Consider the following 21839-nt stretch of genomic DNA (forward strand, 5'->3'; position numbering starts at 1 on the left):
GGCTACATCAATGGTTAACTTTAGTACAACTAAAGCTTAGCATAGCGTATTTATATCAAATTGTGCATCATAAACTGAATTAAAAAACAATTAAATTGTAAAGATGGAGTTCTTCACAGATAAGGACTTAAAATGGAAGGCACTTTGCAATAATCTGATTTTTAAAATCCAACTATATTACGTGTTGCAGCTTTAAAGAACACGTCTTGCTCCAAATACAAACTGCAGAACACAAAAGGTTATTTAATAAACTTTCATTAATTTGAAATTGGTCTATACTATAATGCTTTTAACAAGCTACTGAAATAACCGGCTAACCAGGTGGGGACTGAAATCACTTACCATTTCTGAATTTGAACCATTATGTAGTTTCATAGCTTTCTCTTGTACATTTCCAATAGCTGCATCAGCGCAGAGTGCCATCGTTATAAGTGCTATCCCTAGGGAACAGAAGGTTTTCAAACTAAGCGTAAGAAAATCAAAATCATTCACTTTGGTGAAACATGACGCGCTTCCATTAATTCATCAGTTATTAAAACAACACTTCAGATATTTGTTTCAGTAACTTTTCCTTTTGGCAAGGCCAAAAAAAAAAGCTTCACGATTAAGCTGCTCATGTGATGCAAAGAAGTATTAATATCTCATCTTCGTTAAAAGAACACTCCTCAGATAAGAGCTGGATTTAGCAAGAGGGCCAATGTTTTACTACAACATCTTGAATAAAACTAGGCAATATTTATACAACTTAGAACTTCTATAGTAACTTACTTTGTAATTAATACTTGGTCAGCCTAAAATGTCAGCAAGTAATAAAGCAATGCTGGCATCAGTGGCTGTAGGGACAGATGCGGACAAACAGCGGCTGTGGGGACAGATGCGGACAAACAGCGGCTGTGGGGACAGATGCAGACAAACAGCGGCTGTGGGGACAGATGCGGACAAACAGCGGCTGTGGGGACAGATGCGGACAAACAGCGGCTGTGGGGACAGATGCGGACAAACAGCGGCTGTGGGGACAGATGCAGACAAACAGCGGCTGTGGGGACAGATGCGGACAAACAGCGGCTGTGGGGACAGATGCGGACAAACAGCGGCTGTGGGGACAGATGCGGACAAACAGCGGCTGTGGGGACAGATGCGGACAAACAGCGGCTGTGGGGACAGATGCGGACAAACAGCGGCTGTGGGGACAGATGCGGACAAACAGCGGCTGTGGGGACAGATGCGGACAAACAGCAATGAGAATATTAAGAGGGAGGAGGGGGCAGCAAATAGCTTTCTTTTAAAAAAAAATATATAAAATCTGAAATATATTGAAGGGACAAAGCAAGCACACCATTTATAGACAGTAATCCTTTAGTGCCTTTAAAAGCAGAAAAACATCCTAAGCCTCTTCACGGGTATAAAAATGGAAGCCGAGCCAAAGGAGATATTTATGTGGTGACTAAAAATTTGGTGAAAGAGGTTGGTTTTAAGGAGGGTCTTAAAGGAGGAGAGGAAGTTGGAGATGCGGGCGGGGGGCGTTTAGGCAGGGAGTTTCAGAGTGTGGGGCCTAGTTGGCTGAAGTCACAGCCACCAATGGTGGGGCAAAGGGATGCACAAGAGGCCAGAGTAGGAGGAGTGGAGAATTTGAGGGTTGTAGGGCTGCAGGAGGAATGTCATGAAGGGTTTTAAAAATAAGGACGGGAATTTTAAATTGGAAGTGTTGGGGAAGCAGGACCCAATCTGGGTGAGCAAGGACAGGAGCGATGAGTGAGCGGGACTTGGTGCAGGATCGTATAGCCAGCAGAGTTTTGGATGAGCTGAAGAGGAGACTGGCCATGTTAATGTTGAAATAGTCAAGTCTGAAGGTGACAAAGGCATGGAGAGGAGTTTAAGCAACAGATGGGCTGAGGAAGGAACAGAGGCTACTAATGTTATAGAGGTGGAAGTAGTCGGTTTTTGTGATGTTATAGGGTCAGAAGCTCAGTTCAGGGTCAAATAGCAACCCGGTGTTATGAACAGTCTGGTTCAACCTGAGAGTTTCCATGGAAAAGAATCAGTGGCAAGGGTAAGGAGTTTGTTGCAAAGGCCAAAGACAATGGCATCAGTCTTCCCAATGTTTAACTAGAGGAAATTGTGGCTCAACAAAGATTGGGTGTTACTCAAGCCGTGTGACAACACAGGGGCAGTGGAGGGGTCGAGAGAGCGAGCTGGATGTTGACAGCATACATGTGGAAGTTAACCCCATGTCTTTGGATGATGTTGCCAAGGGGCAGCATACAGATGAGGAAGAGGTGGGGGCAAAGGATAGATCCTTAGGGAATTCCAAAGTTAACAGTGCGGGGTCTTGACAGAAGCCATGACTGAAGATAATTTGGCTACAATTGGATAGCTAAGCACGGAAGTCAGAGCAGTCCCACTGAGCTGGACAATGGAGGAAAGGTGTTGGAGGAGGATGGTGTGGTCAATCGTGTCAATGGCGTGTTGGGGGTTGCTGTTCATAAGGCAATAATGAGTGCCTCAATAGGTCCTTCGGAGAATGTCGAGAGAGGCACAGAAGCCACTGTTAGGCCTTTGACCACAAGGTGACTGCAGGTTCCCCCACCCCGCCACCCCATTAGTTTATTCTAGCTTCTATTGGTTCAACTGACTTTTGTCTAGAAGGCTAGTTTTATTCCATAACATCACACACCACTGTACTTAGAAGGCAGAATTTTGCTTCACAAGGCAAAACTGTCCAGCGCAAATCTGATTTACTCGGGATTATACGGCTGCCAAGGCATTTTACTCCTCCAAGGAAACTGCTGGTCAGTGAAAATGCAGGTGCTTCTGTTTTATTTTGTGTGTCAGTGATACCAAAATAGTAGCAAGTATATGTTAGGAAAGCAAATTTGGTCTCTGAAGTGACTGTCAGCCACTCTATCAACCCTCAGGCACTTGACCTCATGTGTATTCACCATCTGAAACTTAATACTCAGTATATCAAAACAGTTTATACAAATAATGTCCAAATTCCAAGAAGCTACCAGCAAGGTTTACAGCCAATACTGAACAGGCTTGTTTTTTTTTCTTCAAAAATGCACTTATGTACTTTTAAAACACTCAAAACCTTCTGGAAACAAGTTAACTATTCAAAGCCTTAATTGTACTCCTATTTTGTTTGTATGATGAAAATTTTGTGTACGTATCAGTGCCTTTAGGAGATACAATATTACATGCCGAGTTTCAGCCCAATTCTACAAATGCTGATTCAGTAGTTCAAAAGATGTATACAGCGAAAAGTCACTGTAATTGATGGACACAAGAAGAATTGGACGGTAAAAAGGAATTCAAGATAAGCTGAAAATATTACCAAGTTCCAAAGATGCCAGTTTAAACATATAAATGCAATAAATCAGATCCAAGTGCTTAAGTGCACAAGTTCTCAACTGTTAAATATTAGACTCCATTACACAACGCAAGTACTCAACTAGTTTTTCTCAACAGAAATTACATGCCTTACCTGTCACATTGAAATTAGGTGTCACTTTGCTATCAGCCAAAGTGAACCAAATCAGACCAAAGCTCATACAAAATGCAGCAGACACATCTACAATATTGTAGCGTTTCCCTGTTATAGGAAGCAAACAGATTAACAAATGATTATCGGTGTACATTGACAGTTTAAAAAAAAAAAAGCTTTCCAACAATAAAAGTTGCAAGCTATTCCACCCGGGGGGGGGGGAGGGTGCGGGCAGAAGGAAGAGACGCAGGATCTTAGGCATTAACCAATACCTGCATCTTACAATAGTACAGGCTAAATATTGTCAGAAGATACTAAGGCTTGATTTCAAAAATAAACTATTCTGCTTAATACTGACCTAAATGACTATCCAATAATTTTCATCCACGGATCTTTATATCTACTTTTCCTTGCAGAATTTTAATAGCTTGTAGGTAAAATTGACATCAAGCTAAAATTACAGAATACTAACAGTGGCAAATGATCACTGGAAGAATTGATAGTCTGCAATATTAAAAATGATGTATCTGTGCACCCTTTGTTGAGCAGAGGAGATCGCCTGGTGTCCTGGCCAACATTTATTTATTTTACCAACACCACCAAAAAACAGATTATCAGGTCATTTGTCTCATTGCTGTTTGCAGGACCTCGCTGTACGTACTGCAACAGTGACTACATTTCAAAAGTACTTTATTGGCCGTGAAGCATTTTGTGAAAGGTGCTATATAAATTCAAGGTCACTTGTTCTTTTTATCTCAAGTTAAACAAGCAACCTTGGTAACCTGTTTGAACGCTAGCAAAACCTCAACCCCATATCTTTTCTATCACAAAGATTCCATCCCCACCCATACATCAGCCCATCTGCCACTGAAATGCTCATCTCCAGACTCGATTACTCCAATGTTCTCCTGGCCGGCCTCCCTAACCTCCCATCTTACATAAACTTAGCTCATCTAAAACTCTGAAGCCTGTATCCTATCCTGCACCAAGTCCCACTCACCCGTCACCCCGGCCCTAACACCTCAAATTTAAAATGGTTATCCCTTTGTTTATAGTCCTCCATTGCCACATACATCTCTGCAACCTCCTCCAGCCCTACAACCATTCCCTCAAACTCTCCATTCCCAACTCCTCCCTCTTGAATTCCGTCCCTAAACCCCTCTGCTTCCTTACCTCCCTCTCCTTCATTAAGATTCTCCTTATAACCCATTTCTTGAACCACGCTTTTGGTCACACTGTGTAATCTCTCCTCCTTTGTTTGACTCAGTGCCAGTTTTTCTCATGCCTCTGGTGAAATACCTTTGAACGTTTGACCACATGAAAAGACGCTTTATAAATTCAAGATGTTATTTAGATTAATAAGCTCAGGGATATAGAGGATCAGTCAAGGACATGTGATTAGATACAGGATAGCAGTACAAGGGGACATCAGTAGAAGTTGATAAAGACTCAAGCAGGATGTAAGAAAGCATTTCTTCACCAAAGGAAGTGTGGTTTTTGTAACTGGCTACCAAAGGAGCTTGTAGGAGCAAGTAGCTTAGATCAAATTAAGCAAGTATCTTGAAGAGAAAGATTAATCAGTTACAACTGCTAGGCAGTACAAAGACAGACTAGATAGACCGATTGTCTTTTCTGGACTTCAGATTTTCTATATCGATATTTAATTAACTTTTATGCAAATCCCTGACATTAACTGTAAATATACTAAAGCAACAGTATCTGTAGAGCTGTACCAATTGTTTTAACAAATCAATGCACTATTTTTCTAATACTGTATGCTAGCTTGAAAATGGCATTACTTCGCTATTCAACTCTGGAGTCAGCATTGTTGGGCCAGAAATTCAGATCGGGGGCTTGCCGCGCGTGCAAGGCCCCGATATGCACTTACCCGACGCGCTGGCCGTTGACCTCCAGGGACGCCTGGAATTCGATTTTGAAAAAGAAGAATCCCGGGCAGCGTATGACGTCACGCCGCCCAGCAGTGCAGCCAGCGCGAAGCCTGTAGCGCGCTGTGCAACTGAGACACGCCCCTTGAGGTCTCAGTTTAACAGGACACGCCCCCAATGTTTCTGCCAAGCTGCTAAGCATTTTTACATGCAAAGCAGCAGTTTAAATAGGTTTTTGGAAGTTTTTTGAAGATTTTGGTAACTTTTATAAACTTTTAAAAACGTTTACATTATTTTGAAGAATCTGAAGTAGTTTTAAACAGAATTAAAGCAATTTAAAGACTTTTAAAAGCCCTAAAAGAATTTTTTTAATTCCATTTATTTATTTAGCAATGTCGTCGTCATACGTGTCTTCACACTGTTCCCTTTGGGGAACTGTATGAAGTGGTGGAAGGATTTATGGCCACGATTAACGCTCATTCCGTGACCGTAACCATCTTTGAACCAGCCATTAGGGCGGTTAGTCCTATGGCGGGAGGGTTTTACGGGCTCCCACAAGCTATACAAGGAGGGGGGGGCCACCCACACCCACGGACGCAAATATCCCACTGGATGTCAACCCAGAATTTAGAGCCGGAGCTCCGACTCCACTTGCCGGGACTGTCTGGAGCGGGGTTCGAAACCTTACCCTGATCTGGCCCAGCGGCGGGGATCCTACCGCTATGCCAAAGGCCCAATCCGATTAGCAAAGTGAAATGGCTGGAATGAGCACAATTCACGGCATTAAAAGAACTCACAATTGAACTGATGATGACCTCAGCAATCTCCTCAAGGAGGTGGAAGCGCAGCGCCTGCTCATCATTGGTAATGAGAAGTCAAAGGCGCCGCAAAAAAGGCAGATGATAGCTTGGTCTTTCAAGTGGCAGCATAGGGCTCCAGTCATGGGGAGGGAAAAGGCGCAGGAAACGTATGGGTGTCACCTTTTGTGCGGAGTGGGCCTTTTGCGTAGCAGTAAGCATCCCTGCCGCTGGGCCAGAAGGAGTAGGGTTTCGAACCCCACTCCAGACAGTCCCGGCAAGTGGAGTCGGAGCTCCAACTATAAATTCTGGGTGGACATCCAGCGGGATACTTGCGTCCGTGGGTGTAGGTGGCCCCCCCCCTCAGATGGGTTGTGGGAGCCTGTAAAACCCCCACGCCATAGGACTAACCACCCTAATGGCTGGTTCAAAGATGGTTACGGTCACGGAATGAGCATTAATCACGGCCATAAATCCTTCCACCACTTCATACAGTTCCCGAAAGGGAACAGTGTGAGGATACGTACGACGATGACCTCTTGCGCAATGCACCTCCTTGGACCCTCAGTCGCAGATGCGAGGGGGCAAATCGTGCAATTGTTAAATTTTTCATTTTATTGACATGTAAAATGTTGGCCCAATAATTCCCTTCCAAATGCGCGAGTACGGTCGGGGTACTTACGCGTCTGGCCGGAGGAAATGCCGGTTTTCAGCATGCACAGTGCATGTGGGGAAAACCGGCATTTCCTGTCCTCTGAACGAAGGGGTTCAGAGGCAGAACGCGTGCGACTGCACAGGCAGCGCGTGCGCAGTAAAATTCGCCGCTTTCATTCATGCTTTCAGTGAGGTCAAGTCCTTACAACTTACACATGAAAAAAGCATGGGTACAGTTGCTCCAGAGGAAGATATTTCTTATCGTGGAGCTTCTGAAAGTATGTATGTCTGTATATATTCCTTTGCGTGTTATGTATATATTCCTTTACTTATGTGTATGAATGTATTATTTAATTATGACTTTCAGAGAAGTAACTTATTGGAAAATCATAATTAAAAACATACATTCATACACATAAGTAAAGGAATATAAAACATACATACATATACGTAAAGGAATATATGCGGACATACATACATAATTACTTATTACTGATGAAAAGTTTCTTTCTTAAAAGTGCTGGAAATGTTACATTACTCATTTTAGAACACTCGTTTTCACATTCCATTCATACAGCCACAATTGCTCCTTCTACCTACCGTTCTGAAAACTCGTTTAAAAAAAAAAATTTAAACTTTAAAACTTACTTAAAATTTCTTAAAATAACTTCCCTCCCTTTCCCAAACAAAAATATTGCCTTTCAGAAGCTCCACGATAAAATATATCTTCCTCCGCAGCCTTGGAACAACTTTACACATGCTTTTTTCAAGTGTAACTTGTAAGGACTTACCCTCACTGAATCCATGAATGAAATCGACGAAGTTCATTGTGCAAGCGCTGCCTGTGCAGTCGCACGCGCTGTGCCTCTGAACCCCTTCGTTCAGAGGACTGGAAATGCCGGCGTTCCCCGCATGCGCTGTGCATGCTGAACGCCGGCATTTCCACCGGCCAGATGCGTGAGTACCCAGACCGTACTCACGCATTTGGACCCGAATTTCTGGCCCGTTGTGTATGTACCTTTAAGGGAAGAACTGGTTTTAGACTGCAGTACCGGCAGTGACCACCCCTGTATAAAAGGCCCTAGCGGGCTTCTGTATTTCAGTCTGACGTTAGCCTCCTGTTCATTTCCACGACCGGTGGGCGCCACGGGGACTGGAGTGCATCATCAACACGGAAAACCAAATTTTAATTTGATTTGTTAAGCTTTAGTTGAACTTTTGTTTATTTACAGTCGAATTGGGTTTTTTTTTGGGTCCAAATAAAAGAGTACCCTCCTGTTCATTTCCACGACCGGTGGGCGCCACGGGGACTGGAGTGCATCATCAACCCGGATAACCAAATTTTAATATGATGTGTTAAGTTTTAGTTGAACTTTTGTTTACAGTCAATTTGTTTTTTTTTTGGTACGAACAAAAGAGTACCCTCCTGTTCAGTAAAGTACCTGTTAAACTGTTCTCCCGAAGTCCGTGTATTATTGAGGCGCGGACTTTACAGTGGCGATGAGCAAGTTCGAACTCACCTGCAGTGTGGCATCGTCTCACGGGGATCTCACCCTGAGAGGAGGTTTCTTGGAGGTCGTAGTCTGAGCAACGGGCGTCGACTGCGGGCAACCGCCCAAAGAATTCATCGGTGTTCGGAGAATTGCGGGAGTGGCTGTGGAGAGCTGTGCTTGGCTCCCCAGTTCAGGTGTTCCAGCAAATCGTGCTGGTAGCAGGTAGTGCGCTGATCTTTCCGGACTGCGGCGGGCTCAAGCTCGATCGAGCGGCTCTACAAAACGGGCCGCGCAGCGTCGCCAGGGAAAGAAAACAAGAGAGAGGGTGGAGCACACAGGGCGCGGTCGGTGCTCAAGAACCGGGCAGCGGAGAGAAAATAAACGGGGGGGGGGGGGGGGGGGGAAGAAAAGCGAGACGCGCCGAAGCCGCGGGTCGCCGCCATTACCCAATAGAACGTTAGGAGCAGCGCGGCAGCAAGGGGAACAAGCAAAAGCGCGGGAGGCGCCATTTTATCCCGTTGGGGAAGAAGGAAAAGCGCGGGAGGCACCATTTTATTCCATTGGGGAAGAAGCAAAAGCGCGGGAGGCGCCATTTTAAATCACCCAAGATGCCGAAAAGTGGCAGTATCACTGCTTTCGACAACGAGGTAGAAGACTGGACCACATATGTGGAAAGAATTGAAGTGTACTGCAAGGCAAATGAGGTGGCCGATGGAAAGAGGGCGTCGGTATTATTGAATTTGATGGGCGCGAGTACGTACGGCCTATTGCGGAATTTAATCACCCCAGCTAAACCAATGGAGAAAAGTTTTGAGGAGATTGTTAATATCTTACAGGAACACCTAAACCCTACACCGCTGCTGATAGCAGAAAGATTCAAGTTCCATAAAAGAAACCAGCACAAAGATGAGAGCAATGCTGACTATCTTACGGAACTACGCAAGTTATCGAAGCACTGCCAGTTCGGAGCAGGACTGGCAGACACCTTACGGGATAAGTTTGTCTGCGGGCTCCAGAGTGAAGGAACCCAGAAACGACTACTTTCGAAAAAGGACCGACGCTAGAACAGGCTTTCAGCGTGGCAGTATCCTACGAAGCAGCAGCACGGGGAGCTGCGGAAATACAACAGAAACCACAGGAATACAGCGCTAACGAAATGGCGTATGGAGCAGAAAAGTGCTATTGCTGCGGCAGAACAACCCATGAGCAGAAGGACTGCTGGTTTAAGGACAAAGTATGCAGGCAATGCGGAAAAATGGGACATATAGCAAGAGTCTGCAGGTCGGGAAAGAAAACCAGCACGACAAGAACTACTAAGGAACAGTACAGGAAAGTAAAGAAACTGACAGACAGTAGCTCGGAAGATCAGGAGAGTGATAAGGACTCCGGGAGCAGGAGACTAAGTTGTCTAAAGTTACACAACGTGATCGCAAAGGAGGATCACCGAACCATTTGGGTCACCCTCACGATAGCAGGGTCCCCAGTAAAGATGGAATTGGACACAGGATCAGCCCTAACTGTCATGAATCGACGAGACTATGAGCAGCTATTCTCACACATACCCTTAAAGGACACGTCCATTGTATTGAAGACATACACGGGGCAAAAGGTTTACCCCAGAGGAAAAATAAGGGTGCCAGTTAAATATAACGGCAAGGAAACACAGAAACTATATATGTATATACTACGAGATGGAGGACCACCATTATTGGGACGTGAATGGATCCGAAAAATACAATTGGATTGGCATTCCATTCAGGCGCTAACTGTGACTGACAAAAAGGATGATGACGTCGCACCTGGACGTCTGTCACAAATTCTATCTGACGCGGAAGAGGCGTTCCAACAAGGACTTGGGACTCTAAAAGGAGTAAAGACAACCATAAAGATTGAAGATAACGCAAACCCAAAATTTTTTAAGACCAGACCGGTGCCATACGCGATCCGCCCAGCCGTTGAAGCTGAACTGGAGAGTCTGGAACGTTCGGGTGTGCTGTCCAAGGTGGACTGGAGCGCGTGGGCCACACCCATCGTTCCTGTAATGAAGAAAGCATTGAGCAGCACGCCTGGGGAGCCGAAGAAGGTTCGCATCTGTGGGGACTTCAAGGTGACTGTGAACCCAGTCCTGCACACAGTACAATATCCACTTCCGCGGATAGAAGATATTTTCGCCTCACTATCTGGAGGGAAACGTTTTACAAAGATTGATCTGGCCCAAGCGTATCTATAAATGGAGGTGGAAGAAGCATCTAGAAAATACCTCACGATAAACACTCACAAAGGCCTTTACTAGTACAATCGGCTGGTATTCGGGGTAGCATCAGCCCCGGCTATTTGGCAGAGGGCGATGAAACAAGTCCTGCAAGGGATCCCGGGGACCCAGTGTTATTTGGACGACATCCTGGTTACGGGCGAAAATGACAGTGAACACCTTGCCAGCCTGGAGCAGGTGCTCACGAGATTACAGGAATATGGGCTACGAGCCAACCGCCCCAAATGCGAGTTCTTCAGGAGACAAATCTCGTATTGTGGCCACATGATTGATGAGGAAGGGTTGCATAAGTCGCCGGACAAGATTGAGGCTGTAGTCAAGGCTCCAGCACCGGAAAATGTGTCGCAACTGAGGTCGTTCCTCGGGTTGGTGAACTACTACCATAAGTTCTTGCCGAATTTATCTACAATTCTGCACCCACTGAACGCCCTGCTGCAAACTGGAGTAACATGGAAATGGAGTGATGAGTGTAAGCGTGCCTTTCAGGAATGTAAATGCCTAATCACTTCAAAAGAAGTATTGGCCCACTACAACCCAACACTACCGATTCGGTTGGCATGTGATGAGTCACCTTACGGCATTGGAGCGGTGCTGTCACACAAATTCCTCGACGGTTCAGCGAGGCCAATAGCCTTTGCATCGCGCTCGTTAACCTCAGCCGAGCGTAACTACGCCCAGATTGACAGGGAGGCCCTCAGCTTGGTGTGGGGGGTGAAGAAGTTCAATCACTATCTGCACGGGCAGAGATTCACCCTACTGACTGATCATCAGCCCCTGGTCTCCATTTTTAACCCAAAGAAGGGCGTTCCGGTGATGACGGCGCAATGGCTGCAAAGATGGTCACTTTTTCTAGGGGCATATCAGTACGACATAGAGTACAAGGGTACGAAACAGCATGGAAACGCTGATGGGCTGTCGCGCCTACCGTTGCCTACGGTAGAAGAAGCACCTGCAGTGGACCCTGTTGAGATATTCCATGCGACCATAGTCGAATGTTTGCCTGTTACAAACTCAAGTATAGAGAAGGAAACCCGAAATGACCCGACACTCTCTCGGGTCTACGATTTGACGGTGAAGGGATGGCCAGCATATGGCGACTCACTGTTGCCAGCATTCTCGCCAAGGAGAGAACAGCTGTCAGTGTGCCGGGGGACCTTGATGTGTGGATCCCGAGTGGTAATCCCACCCAAGTTGAGCGATAGAGTGCTCAATGAGCTTCATGAGGGTCATCTTGGAGGGGTAAAAATGAAGAGCCTAGCCAGGGCGTTTGTGTGGTGGCCGGGAATCGATAAAGACATCGAGGATATGACCACGAGATGCACAGAATGCCAGAAGGTCCAAAACGCTCCACCACAGGCCCCGCTACATCCATGGGAGTGGCCCTCATCTCCATGGCAATGGGTACACGTTGATTTTGCTGGTCCATTTATGGACTCAATGTTTCTAATCGCTGTGGACGCCCATTCGAAATGGCCAGAGGTCATTAAAATGTCCTCCACCACCACGGAGAAAACTATTGCAGTCCTAAGGACCATCTTCGCCAGGAATGGGTTGCCAGAACAGATTTGCTCCGACAATGGGCCACAGTTTGTGTCAGAGGATTTCCGGAGGTTCCTGAAGAATAATGGGGTGAAACATTACGCATCTGCCCCATATCATCCAGCCACAAATGGATTGGCCGAGAGGTTTGTTCAGACCTTTAAAAAGGCCATAAAGGCAACGTATAATGACGACATACCACTACAACACAAGGTGGATAATTTCTTGTTTGCTTACCGGAATGCGACACATGCAGTAACCAACCAAGCTCCAGCCGTACTGTTTTTCAACCGAAGGCTAAGATGTCGCCTGGATTTGCTCAAACCAAACATAAGACGAGATGTTGAGGATAAGCAGTTCCAGCACATAAATGAGAAGCCAACCAGGAGCTTCAAGATAGGGCAACCAGTCTTGGCCCGCAACTACCGAACAGAAAAATGGCAGCCAGGAACGATATGCACACAGCAGGGACCACTAATGTACACAGTGGACGTTGGAGAGAGCATCGTGAGACGCCATGCTGACCAGATTCTAGAGTCACAGGAAGAAGCCAAACCTATACCACGAGCATGTGCACCTGGTAATGAGCCCGAAGTACAGATTGCGTCTACCGCAGAAGCAGTGGTATTGGAAGCTGACGAACCAACCAATGACATTGAGCCAGAATCGACTCCACCGCAAGAACAGGATACTCGAGAAAGGCGCTATCCAGTCAGGATCAGGAAGCCTCCTCAAAGACTGAACTTATAAATGATTATTTCAGTTGATGTATATAGTACCGAGAAAATTGTAATTGTAAATAGTTATTATTTAGTTGTTAAATGAATGTTATGTACTGTTTATCTAAAAGGGGAGGAATTGTGTATGTACCTTTAAGGGATGAACTGGTTTTAGACTGCAGTACTGGCAGTGACCACCCCTGTATAAAAGGCCCTAGCAGGCTTCTGTATTTCAGTCTGACGTTACAGTAAAGTACCTGTTAAACTGTTCTCCCGAAGTCCGTGTATTATTGAGGCGCGGACTTTACATGCATCACCCAACACACATCAGCTGTTTAGCTGGTAGACTCCAGGGCAAAAAAAAAACAAAAATAGTGGAATTTCATTGTATGTTTGCCAACTTGTAGTGAGAGATTGGAAATAACAAGAAAAATGGGTTTATACTTGGGTTCTATGACCATATTAGTTAACTAAAAATGACAATCATCTACAATAATCTGACAAATATCTACACTAATAGGGGTACGGTAGCATAGTGGTTAGGGTACTGGACTAGTCATCCGGAGACCTGGACTAATGATCCAGAGACATGAGTTCAAATCCCACCACGGCAGCTGGGGAATTTAAATTCAGTGAATTAAATAATTCTCAAATAGAAAGCTAATATCAGTAATGGTGACCATGAAACTACCGGATTGTCGTAAAAACCCTTCTGGTTCATGAATGTCCTTTAGGGAAGAAAATCTGCCGTCCTGACCCATAGCAATGTGGTTGACTCTTAACTGCTCTCTGTGGTTCAAGAAGACAGCTAACCACCACCACCTTCTCAAGGGCAATTGGGGATGGGCAATAAATGCTGGCATTGCCAGCGACGCCCACAACCCATGAACAAATTTAAAAAAATCAACGCTTTTAATTGGGATTAGCACCTTCTAAGGTTAGCATGGAATTGCTCAGTTTTTATGTTACTTTTAACAGAATTAAGTTCACACTATCGAAGTGCAATTTGAAGTACTCATGTTTGTGAGAACTCTTCGAGAGAAAAACTCAAACTGTATTGTGAAACTCATACTGGCTATTATCAAGTACATTTAAACAATATATTATGTTATTCCCCATTAAATATTTAATACAGTAACCACAAAACATATTCAAAGGCAATATACTGCAACCTCTTAACTGCCACTATCCCTATTGGTGAATAATGACAATTTGTAGATAATCAAGTTTCCCAAAATCTGGGAGAGTGCAACATTACTCCCAGCACAGGAATTAAGGCATGTACTATACAATTTTTTTTTTTTTTTTTTTTTTTTTTTTTAAATACAGTTTTATTCACCAAGAAGGGAGGTGGAATACAAATCTCATGTAAAATTTTGTTTTGCAAAAATTCTCTCAGATAACACGTGTCACGTGCATTTTAGGAACTGCAATATTGTAGAATTTACAACTCTATTGTGTACCTTGTATGAAGACTCCTCCTATCATAACAGGAATCAGCTTGCAGCATTTAAAGATTACTTGAGTTGGATAATTCAGATAACCAAGAGAGGTGTTTGACAAGCCCATAGTGCCCACTGTTAGAAATGCTATGAGCATGTATGTTTTCCAGGGGATTCTGCAAAACAAGGCACAGAGATGGGGTTGTAAGCAAAATTCAGTGAGTTCTGATGCTTAATAGGATTTGTTGGGAGGCTACACATCACGATTTACAATTTTTAATAATGCAGTTTAAAAAAAAAAGCACACCATCTACCTTCCTTGGGGGATTTCGACTTCACTTGGACTCAAGCAAAAAATGCTTTGGTAAGATGTTCAAACATGTAAACCACACTTACATACGGAACTGTTACATTATTCTACACAATGCTCATTTTAAATTAACACTCGTTGGACCATGTTTAAAAGGTTCATCTGTTCCTTGTGATTGTCTCTTTGTAGAGAATAAATGACCTGCATAAAGTAACATGGGTTTAACTCAATTCCAAAGTGATTATTCCATCATCATGGCATGTAAATTATTTTTAAATACAATTAAAACCAACGTTATCTAAAAGCTGATATAAAGTGAGTTAACTTATGAATATTTATTCATAAAAGTTAACAAAGTTTCATCAATCTGATTTTTTTAAGTGTATACAGAATATAACAAATATTGAAAAAAAGTGCAATGTTTGTGAATTTTAGTCAATTGAGAAAAATTATGCTGCTGACTACAGCAGGACTATACAATTTTCACAGAATTTTTAAAAATGCAAGGCCTAATGATAAACACTTAAATGAGTGCATTTGTTAGACATTAACCACAAAATATTCAAGTTTAAAAAAACTACTACTGTACCAATTTTCTTTCGAACACAGGCTCCTCTGGTGGATCAGTAAGTAGCTGAGCCACACAGACCAGGAAGATCCAGGCCTGGAGTTTCCGCTAGGTGACGTTGGTGTTTTCAGCCCAATTCTCCCAAAATCGGCCAAACCAGGGCAAAAGATCGAGGAATTTCAAGCGCAAATCGGGTTTCCGCGATCTATTGTGCTAATTTTAAAAACATCGCGCTGGTATCCGGCCCCGTCCACAAAACTGGCCACGCCCCCGATCAAATTAATCACCACGGCGAGTTTCTGCTAATTGCGCCCTTTTGCGGGCCTTCGAGGAGGCTCTTAAAATTAATTTTTTTTGGGGGCGCAAGGACACCAATAGGCACGTTTTAAAAGCTTTCAAATATTAAAATGTTTTAAGAAATTAATTGCTGTACATCAATTTAACTAGTAATTGGTTCTGTAAAGTTTTTTAAAAGTCATTTTAAGTTATTTAAATTCAGGTTACTCACAGGTGCTGGACTAGACAGTCTGATTAAAATGCTTATTTTTTGTGATTAAATCCATTTTCAGCTATATGAATAAAACTGCACCAGGTTACCACTCAAAGAGATCCAGGGATATATTTCGATGCAATTAAAAAAAAAAATTACATTCTAAAAGGTTGTCCGATTGCGCTGGTTCATGCCAGGTTTTACACTTGGCAGTATGCAAATAAGTTTGAGCAGAAACTTGAGCAAAACACACTCAAAACTAACGCAATTTTGAGCACAATTTGCGCCCAGATCACCGACTGCGCCCAAAGCGGAAACTCTTGGCCCCTTGGTTTGATTCCCAGACCCGAAAGATCCTAGATTTGATCCCCAATCAGTGCAGCATGAACAGATCTCAGACAGGACATTGGTTGGGTGCGATAATTGACATCAGTGCTATGGGTTGGCTTTGGATCATTAGCCTGTAGATAGCAGTGCACATGCCAGAGAAGATGGGATTGGATTTGGTTGTGATGTCCCTTATGGTCAAATAGTTTGCTGATACTTCAATCAAGGTTCATGCACAAGTTACGGCCACTTGAGGAAGAAAACAGGTTTATACTATTTTTTAAATTTTCTGCTCAGTTTTTGTCTAGGGTAAATTTCTCTCAATATTTATATTACTTCAACAGATAAAGAAGACGATATATCTGTTTTGTACTAAACTCGTTATGGTTTTTACTTTTACAGTATGTAAAGATAAAGACCAGCAAACTAGCCTACTGAAAATGGATGCTACAAGTGATTGATTTTTATTGTTTGTGCCAAAAAAATGTAGCTACTGGATATTGCCATCAACTACAAATGCAATGAGCAGTGTAATGTACCAATACTGGTTTTGTTTAATCCACCGTTAACCCAGTAAAAGCAATTTTAGCAATGCCTGATGTATACTGTACTTGGAACAGCTTTAGTGACAGCTTGAGTTGACTATAAACAAGGATTAAATAACAAGGACTAACTTGTGTACAAAATAACTATCCAAATGAAAAAAAGAGGCCTTTCCAGTGTCAGCCATGGCTCAGTTGGTAGCACCCTCACCTCTGAGTCAGGAGATTGTGGGTTCAGGTCCCACTCCAGAGACTCGAGCACAAAAATTTAGGCCGACACTTCAGTGCCGTACTGAGGGAGTGCTGCACTGTTGGAGGTGCCGTCTTTTGGATAAGATGTTCGGATGGCAGCTGCTTGTCTCTGTAACTGTCTTTCGGATGATATGTTAACGGAGGCCTCTTCTGCCCTCTCAGGTGGATGTAAAAGATCCCATGGCACTATTTCGAAGAAGAGCAGGGGAGTTATCCCCGGTGTCCTGGCCAATATTTATCCCTCAATCAATAAAAAACAGATTATCTGGTCATTATCACATTGCTGTGGGAGCTTGTTGTGTGAAAATTGGCTGCCTACATTTCAACAGTGACTACACAGGGGTTCAATAGCAACTTTTAAAAGGAAATTGGTCATATACCTGAAAAAGGAAAACAATTGCAGGGCTATGGGGAAACAACAAGGGAGTGGGACTAATTAGATAGAGCCGGCACATGCACATGGGCTGAATGGCCTCCTTCGGTGCTGTATATGATTCACGTACGAACCGGGGTCAAGCAAGGCTGTGTCATCGCACCAACGCTCTTCTCGATCTTCCTTGTTGCAATGCTCCATCTCACCCTCAGTAAGCTCCCCACTGGAGTGGAGCTAATTTACAGAACAAACGGGAAACTGTTCCACCTCCATCGCCTCCAGTCCAGATCCAAGGTCGTCCCATCCTCTGTCGTCGAATTACAGTAAGCAGACGATGCTTGCGTCTGCACTCACTCAGAGGTCGAACTCCAAACCATCGTCAACACCTTCACCGAAGTATATGAGAGCATGGGCCTTACACTAAACATCTGTAAAACAAAAGTCCTCTACCAACCTGCCCCCGCCACACTTTACTGCCCCCCGATTATCAAAATCCACGACAAGGCCTTGGATAACTTGGACACTTTCCATACCTCGGGAGCCTATTGTCAACAAGGGCAGATGTTGACGACAAAGTCCAATACCGCCTTCAGTGTGCCAGTGCAGCCTTCGGTCGCCTGAGGAAGAGAGTGTTTGAAGACCAGGACCTCAAACCCGGCACTAAGCTCATGGTCTACAGAGCAGCAGTGATACCCGCCCTGCTGTATGCCTCAGAGACATGGACCATGTACAGCAGGCACCTCAAAGCACTGGAGAGGTACCACTAACGCTGCCTCGGCAAGATCCTGCAAATCCATTGGCAGGATAGGCGCACCAACGTCAGTGTTCTTGCTCAGGCCAACATCCCCAGCAACGAAGCTTTGATCACGCTCAATCAGCTCCGATGGACGGGTCACATTGTCCGCATGCCCGATACGAGACTCCCAAAACAAGCGCTCTACTCGGAGCTCCGGCACGGCAAGGGAGCCCCAGGTGGGCAGAGGAAACGCTTCAAGGACACCCTCAAAGCTTCCTTGAAAGTGTAACATCCCCACCGACACCGGGAATCCCTGGCCCAAGACCGCACAAAGTGAAGGAGCAGCATCCGCGAAGGCACCGAACACCTCGAGTCTCTTCGCCGGGAGCAAGCGGAAGCCAAGCGCAGGCAGCGCAAGGAGCGCACGTCAACCCAAGTACCCCACCCTCCCGCCCCTTCAACCACCATCTGCCCCACCTGTGACAGAGACTGTAGGTCCCGCATTGGACTCATCAGTCACCTGCTAGCTCATTTTTAATGTGGAAGCAAGTCATCCTCGGTTCTGAGGGACTGCCTAAGAAGAAGATATGATTCATTAAAAGTATTAAATAATCCAGTGCTCCATCAAAGTAATGTTATTAAAATGTCAGTTTTAAAAGGCAATTATTACTGTACAGCAAAACCAATATTGGATATCCAATTCTGACCATCCTAAATGTATATTCAACCCATGGTTAGTAGAGATCGCAAGACATTCATAGTTGTGAAAGACGTTCAAAGCATCACTGCTGATACTGAGCAGCGCAAAAACTGGCCACTTCACCTGTTACACCACTTACATTTAAAAATGGTTGACTGAAAATATTTTGAACTGGCATGTAAACAATTACACAGAAAAGTGTTCCCTTTAAAGGTCTCAGCTAACTTTGGATAATACCTTATTTTTTTATTTTGCTGACTAAAGTTTCAATAGAGATTATTATATTTTACACGTAATTACCGATCATTACCTCCTTCTCTTGTCCTGCGTGAGCTGAAGCTCGATCAGACCGAATATGGAATAAAAAGCAAACTGCACCAGAGTGAGGTACCAGCCGAACGGTTTGAAGCCTTCCACAGAGAAAATAAGTTCCTGCAAACCGGGGGAGTCAAGAGAAGAGATTGAATGTTAACTTAAATGCAATATTATGCTATGCAACAGACAAAATCCACAACGATCTCTGAAAAAATAGGGCAATTTTTCCAACAAAAAATAAAACTGCAAGTGTTTCTCAGGCTTGTGACTGACCTGCAGGTATCCATAGATGAGATAGAAGACGAAGACCCCGGCCACACAGATGAGGAACTGCACGGTCCTGGAGAAGTCGGTCAGGTTGAAGCCGATCACCCGCAGTTCCTCCGCCGACTTGATGTGCGGGGACATGGAGTCGGGTTTGTCGGGCACGCTGATGGAGATGTATTTCCTAGAGCCGGAGCCGCTCATTTCCTCCACCGAGTCGGCCAGGCGCTGCCACCAGCCGCCGCGGCGGCCCGCGGGCTCGGCGCTGCACCAAACACACAACCGCAAGAGTCAGTGTGCGGCGCCCAGACCCGCTAGCGCCTCATCCTCCACTTTAATGTCATCTGCGGTTATTACTGTTATTATTTACTGTATGCGTGTCTCGGGTGCCATGGGTCGGCCCTCCGCAATGAGCTCCCCAAAATCCACGGTAGGCCCCAATCCCCTCCCCCCCAACCTGCCAACTGTCATCGCCACGGAAACGCCACTGCTCCTGCGCATGCGCGCGACTCTGCGCCTGCGTCAACCGGGAGGGGAGCGGAGCCATCGCGCCTGCGTCAACGGGGAGGGGAACGGAGCCACTGCGCCTGCGTCAACGGGGTGGGGAACGGAGCCACTGCGCATGAACTAGAGCACGAACGAGCCGACGCTGTTGATGACGTGTTCCTGGCACGTCCACTCCCACGTGATCCAGGGCGCAGGCGCACTGAAGCACCCTGAGGGCTGTCACCCTTGCGCCCTCCTCCTCCTCCTCGTCTCCTTCCCCACACACCCCTTCCACCGGGCAGTCCCGCTTTATACTGTACTTCAAATACGGCGCATTCCACGTTCACAATTGAATTCAGCATCGCGAATGGCGCCGGTGCCAGAGCTGCTCGAACTTTTGAGCTACCCGGCCGCTGGTCCTGTCAAACCCTGACTGCCGGCCAGTACTACTGGACCCAAAGTTATCCCAGTGCTGCCCGACACAGGGCGCACCTGCCCAGTGCTGCCAGATTCCCGAAGTCTCAGAGACAAAACTTCAGTACATTGGTAAGGAACACACGATCGGCCACTGATTTACAATTTTCAAGGAAAAACGGACAGAACCACTGAATTCAATTTCCAAAATACCAGTAGAATTAATGCAATAAAAATGCAATTTGACTTATCTACTGTAAATCAGTTTCATGTTACATGGTATAATACCCCTGTTGCCATAAAACAGCTCATTCTCTGAACTTTTGAACTGTGCAAAGGAGATCCACTAATGCAATATAAAAATGTACAAAAGTCACTACTTTATAGTTCAGTTATCAAAATAGTTGATGACTGCATTAACATCATCTTAGTACCTGTGAGTCTCAGTCTCAGTCATCCCTTGTCTAACTATTCGTTGCTGAATCAGCTTTTCTGAGAACGTCTGCTTTCAACATCAAGTTGTTTTGTCAACTTCCTGAAACATGAGCTTTTTAGTGGGTTGGTCTGGGTTGATAATTAAACTCAGGGTTACTTGAGAGGGTTGAGATAAATTGCCAGTAATCAAAGCGAGAACCCTGGGTGAACTTGTATTTTGGTGCTTTTTTTGAGTTTAAGTGTGTAGTAGTATTAGTGAAAAGAAACCTCATTTTTAAATATCTAAACCCTCTTCCCTCCATTAAAAACAAAGTCAACCTGCTGATAGGTTGGCATTCTCTAGGGAAATTTCACCTATGACTAAAAGTAAACAGTGACTCACTTCCAATATTAACACCCCTGTCTTGAACAAGGCTCAATAAAAGTCTGTGCATTAAACACAGAGGTTCTTTTGTTTATTTTACGGATTGATTGGATTATTTAGAAGCCTACCTGAACTCACCTGGCGCCCACCACCAGCCTTGGTAACTGCAGGTCTACCTGGCGATTTTCATGCCGCTCTCAGCGCTCCTCCATGCGTGCTCCCCCCCTCAGGTGAGACAGCCAGCCCACTCTGCGGTACACATGTGGCTGCTGCTGTCCGCTCCCGCCTCCCGGCTCGCTCCGAGCCTGCCACCAGTCGCCGCTCATTCGCTTACTCGCCTGATCCACATTCCCGATGGGAGCGCTGATCGTTCTGCCTGTGGTTGTCATTCAAACAAACTGGCAGTCCACTCTGGGAACTCCCTATTCAAAGGTTTGGGGAAGGGGAGTGAGGGAGGTTGTGCTCAATCTGATTACAGAGCAATTTGCTGCTCGAACTGCCGTTTATGATCTGTAAAAAAAAAAGACCGAATAAACTTTTTTTTAGCCATTGTTTCAGGGTTTCCCACCATGTCATCTTTTGCCCCCGTGACAACGGCGCCCTGGGCGTTGCCCACTTCGCCCACCCTGTACAGATTAACTCATCTCTAGTCTTTCAAATAATCAGGATCCAGTGCAAACCAATATGGTGGTGGGTGATGTAAGAAAACTACTGAGCACTTGGTTGGAGTATAAAACAAGGCTTTAATCAACTGTTTCACAACCATGAGTTTCTAGTTACATCACTACTTCCTGGTTACAAAAATGTCCTGAGCACGCTGGGCCCACGCCCGAGTATTTATACTTTCCTTGGACGGCGCCACCAGCTGGCCGCCCAGTGTTATCTCATGAGTCATTTCTATATGAATGGTAAGATTCATGACATTCTTCCCGCCCGAAAAATTTGGAAGTCCGACGACTTCCTTTTAGTGGATTAGA

At 44.9% G+C, this 21839-nt stretch overlaps 1 protein-coding gene across 3 annotated transcripts in view; it reads right to left on the reverse strand.

Annotated features, from left to right (window-relative positions):
- slc35b3 (solute carrier family 35 member B3) overlaps positions 1-21116 on the reverse strand; it is a 60358-nt gene extending 39242 nt beyond the window's left edge. Inside the window, exons 1-6 of one of the 3 annotated variants that reach the window (XM_085993610.1) lie at positions 20991-21116; positions 19173-19428; positions 18895-19016; positions 14308-14462; positions 3485-3592; positions 343-440 (exon numbers count right to left, since the gene is read on the reverse strand). In XM_085993610.1, the coding sequence (XP_085849736.1) occupies positions 343-440; positions 3485-3592; positions 14308-14462; positions 18895-19016; positions 19173-19367 (678 nt within the window). In that variant the 5' untranslated portion in view covers positions 19368-19428; positions 20991-21116. Of the gene's footprint in view, positions 1-342; positions 441-3484; positions 3593-14307; positions 14463-18894; positions 19017-19172; positions 19429-20497; positions 20562-20990 lie in introns of those variants that run through there. The other 2 variants (XM_085993609.1, XM_085993611.1) reach the window with 2 other exon arrangements.
- Positions 21117-21839: the final 723 nt, after the last annotated feature.

This window comes from Somniosus microcephalus, chromosome 7 (genome assembly GCF_052327205.1).
Source record: "Somniosus microcephalus isolate GS21.2 chromosome 7, FLI_Smic_1.0, whole genome shotgun sequence".
NCBI lineage: Eukaryota > Metazoa > Chordata > Chondrichthyes > Squaliformes > Somniosidae > Somniosus > Somniosus microcephalus.